This window comes from Otolemur garnettii, unplaced genomic scaffold (assembly GCF_000181295.1).
Source record: "Otolemur garnettii isolate 467f Iridium unplaced genomic scaffold, OtoGar3 scaffold00039, whole genome shotgun sequence".
NCBI lineage: Eukaryota > Metazoa > Chordata > Mammalia > Primates > Galagidae > Otolemur > Otolemur garnettii.
Window position 1 is genome coordinate 11819116 of NW_003852434.1, and position 3597 is coordinate 11822712.

Genomic DNA, 3597 nt, shown 5'->3' on the forward strand with positions numbered 1-3597 from the left:
GCTGAAATGCCCATCCTTCCTGGCACTGCAGTCACCAGGCCTGATCCTCTGTACCCAGACAGGCCCCACTAAGGCCAAAGGGCACACTTCAGAAGAGCATCTCCATTAATTACTTTGCTGTCAAACTTGTCAGAAGTCAACCATCTCCTCTACAGGAAATTTGGTACAAGTATTGTTCTGAGAGAACGTCATTTACAAATAAAAAATATAAAGTTCTCCAGGGCCTACGCAAATCAAAAGGCACATGACACTACACAACATCACATTTCGGTTTCTTCTGGAAAGGCACAGAAGGAGTAACTCTAGCAGCCTTTCCTGGCAGAGGGCATCATAAACACAGATACGTACCGAGGTCCAGGGCCGGCCACCTGACACGGACCCTCCACGAGGCCAAAGCCGTTGTCTTCCCGGAAAAGAACATCCTTGAAATACAAGAAAGACACAGCGTTATTACCAATGAAGAGGTGCTTAAATTTACCAAAGGAGTGGGGATAAAAAAGGAGAAGCGACGCTTATCTACCGGGGACCTGCTATTGTCAGGTCCGTGAAAGCAAATCTCACACAAGCCCACTGCACCCCTGAGGAGACAGCCCCAAGGTGAAAAGAAAGGGGCAGAGTCAGCACTTGAACCTCAGTCTGCCTCCCGCTGCCTCCCCCAACTAGGATGTTTCCCAGGTCTCAGCACAACTATCTCCAAAGTTCAAAACACACGATATACTCAAAATATGGTTAACAACAATGAATTCAATGGGCCAAGCTTCTGAAATAGAGAAATATAGGTGACAGGAAAAGAATAGTTTTTATTGAATTTCTCAAATGCTCTGAATTTTATTAAGACAAAATTATCAATCTGGTTTATAATCAGGTTGCAATAAATTATCTCTGGGAAAATTTCACCCACATGTCCTCCCAGGCGGGCAGAGGCCACAGTTTTATCTTCAGTGGAGATGGGACATTAACTGGTGTTGAATGACCACAGGTCGTCTCCTGTAAAAGCTCTGTGCTCAGGGACCTTACTAACAAACGCAAACATTGTAACCCAATTGTCTGTCCCTTCATATTAATCTGAAATAAAAAAAAAAAATAAAAGCTCTGTGTCTCTGCTTAAGTTCAGGAAAAAATCAGGATTTTGACATGAACTGTCTGTCATTTTTCCTCCTTTGCCAGCAAAGTAATGAATTTCCCTTTCTTTCTTCTAAAAACAGAAAATCCCTCACATGTGATAACAACTCTGGGAAGTTCTCAGGAGTAGTTTTTGTTTTAGTAAGGATTGTATTGATGTCCTAAAAGGCTCACAGGTCAATTTATTTTTTAATACAACTTAAAAAAAATTTTACTTCTTTTTTTTTAGTGGGAGGAGGGGTCTCACCATGTCACCCAGTCTGGCTGGCCTCAAGTGATCCTTCCAGCTCAGCCTCCCAAGTAGCCGGGATTACAGGCATGTGCCCCCATGTTAGCCCGTGTGATCAGGTTCATGAGGAAAAAGACGATGTTGCTATTGATGGCAACATATTTAAGTCTCAATTATTTAAGATCATATGAGATGGGTGGAAAACAAAACTAAACCCCCATACAATCCCTGTACTTAACTGCAGTAATTATGTCACCCTTTACCCCGTCCAAAGGGCTAACTGCTTTTCACTCCCTTCCCCAGTTTTCAAGTTTTTTGGCTCAGACAGTAATAGTGGTAAATAAGCAATACAAAGAGTCAAGGGTGGTGGAAGGCAGAAGAGACAAATCCCTGAACATTACTGATAATTGCAGCTGCCCGCCCTGGTCTCTATAGCGCACCAGACCCCGGGCTGAGCACCTTGCAACCCACGAGTTATGTGCCTGGAATATGAGGCCTTTGACATTTCTTCTGCAATCTAATCTTCATGACAATTGTGGGGGTTATGTAACCCCAACCTTGAGACTCAGCAAGGTTATGTATCTTGCCCACAATTAAGTAAATGGAGAAGCCAGGATTCTAGCCACAGTCTCTTCAAAGTCCAAGGTCTTTCCATGCAATCTTAGTAAGCTGAATGGTAACTGGACTGGATACAATCAGACTTCAATAGCTAAAGAAAAACGTGTTCTATGTGTGATGACTTACCCAAATATCACTGCAGGGAATGGGAATCCTGCTCGCCACGAAACCTATGATTCCTCTAAAGTTTTTCCCCACCACGTTTCTTTTTTTTTTTTGAGACAGAGTCTCACTATGTTGACCTGGGTAGAGTGCTGTAGCGTCACAGCTCTCAGCAACCTCAAACTCTTGGGCTTCGCTTGGTGCCTGTGGCTCAAGTGGCTAAGGCAGCAGCCACATAACACCTAAGGTGTTGGGTTCAAATCCAGCCTGGGGCCACCAAAACAATGACAGCTGCAACCAAAAAATAGCCAGGTGTTGTGGCAGGTGCCTTTGGTTCCAGCTACTTGGGAGGCTTAGGCAGGAGACTTGCTTGAGCCCATGAGTTGGTGGTTGCTGTGAGCTGTGATGCCACAGCACTCTACCCAGGGGGACAGTTTGAGGCTCTGTCTCAAAAAAGAAAAAAAAACTCTTGGGTTTAAGTGATTCTCTTGCCTCAGCCTCCCAAGTAGCTGGGCACCAAGCCCCTACCACCTTTCGCTCTGCTGACACAAATGTGCTGCTTTGCCAATAATTAATTGGAAAAGCTTATGCCCTGTTTGAGCTCCCAACGCAGTGAAGTGTAAGTATACTTTCACATTCTACTACATCCTTTGCCTTTCAATTTAAGAGTAAATCTAACTTCTGTAGTCACATGATTTAGCCCCTGAAATGTCAACCTTAAACTGATTATTTATGTGGGTGTGAATAAAATAAAGGAGGTTAGATCCAGTTAAACTACTGAGGGAATTCTCTAACTCTCCTGTCTATCAAAACACCATCTGGACGGAAGGAAAGTAACGTTCCAACCTGGAAGATGACCAAAGAAGACAAATTCCAGGTGTATTTCCTATATTTCCTTACTTCAACAAAGACATGTATTGGGCGGCACCTTTGGCTCAAAAGGGTAGGGTGCCCACCCCATGCGTGGGAGGTGGTGGGTTCAAACCCAGCCCTGGCCACAAAAAAAAAAAAAGACATGTATTAAGTGACAAAGATGACTTTCTACAAACTAGTAAGAAGTACCAAGCACGTTTGGCGACACAGGAAAAAGCAGTGGCTGTGAGAGAATTACTAGGCATAGAATTATACTAACTTCTTAAACATTTAGTTTGCTTTTGTTAATTATCTCAAAACTGGCTTAAAAAAATACACCAGTTCTTTCTTTTTTTTTTTTTTGAATTTTGCTTTCACTCATTTTAGTTTGAACTTTTTTTTTTAATATTCTTTTTTTTTCTTTTCTCCTTTAGTGATTCTCTTATCTTTTAGCCTCCCAAGTAGCTGGGATTACAGGTGCCCGCCACAATGCCCAGCTGTTTTTGGTTGAGATAGGGTCTCACTCTGGCTCCCTCCGGCTCAAGATGGTCTCGAATCTCTGAGCTCAGGCAATCCATCTGCTCAGCCTCCCAGAGCCCTGGGACTACAGGCGTGAGCCACCATGTCCGGCCAATAAACTAGTTCTTTTTTTAAATTATTATTAAATCATAGCT

The 3597-nt window shown here is 43.1% G+C and overlaps 1 protein-coding gene across 1 annotated transcript in view; it reads right to left on the bottom strand.

The window, feature by feature from the left end:
- Window positions 1-3597, bottom strand: part of SHROOM3 (shroom family member 3) — a 58270-nt gene that overhangs the window by 21775 nt on the left and 32898 nt on the right. Inside the window, exon 4 of the mRNA XM_003790065.3 lies at window positions 349-422. Coding sequence (XP_003790113.2) covers window positions 349-422 — 74 coding nt within the window. The remainder of the gene's footprint in view (window positions 1-348; window positions 423-3597) is intronic.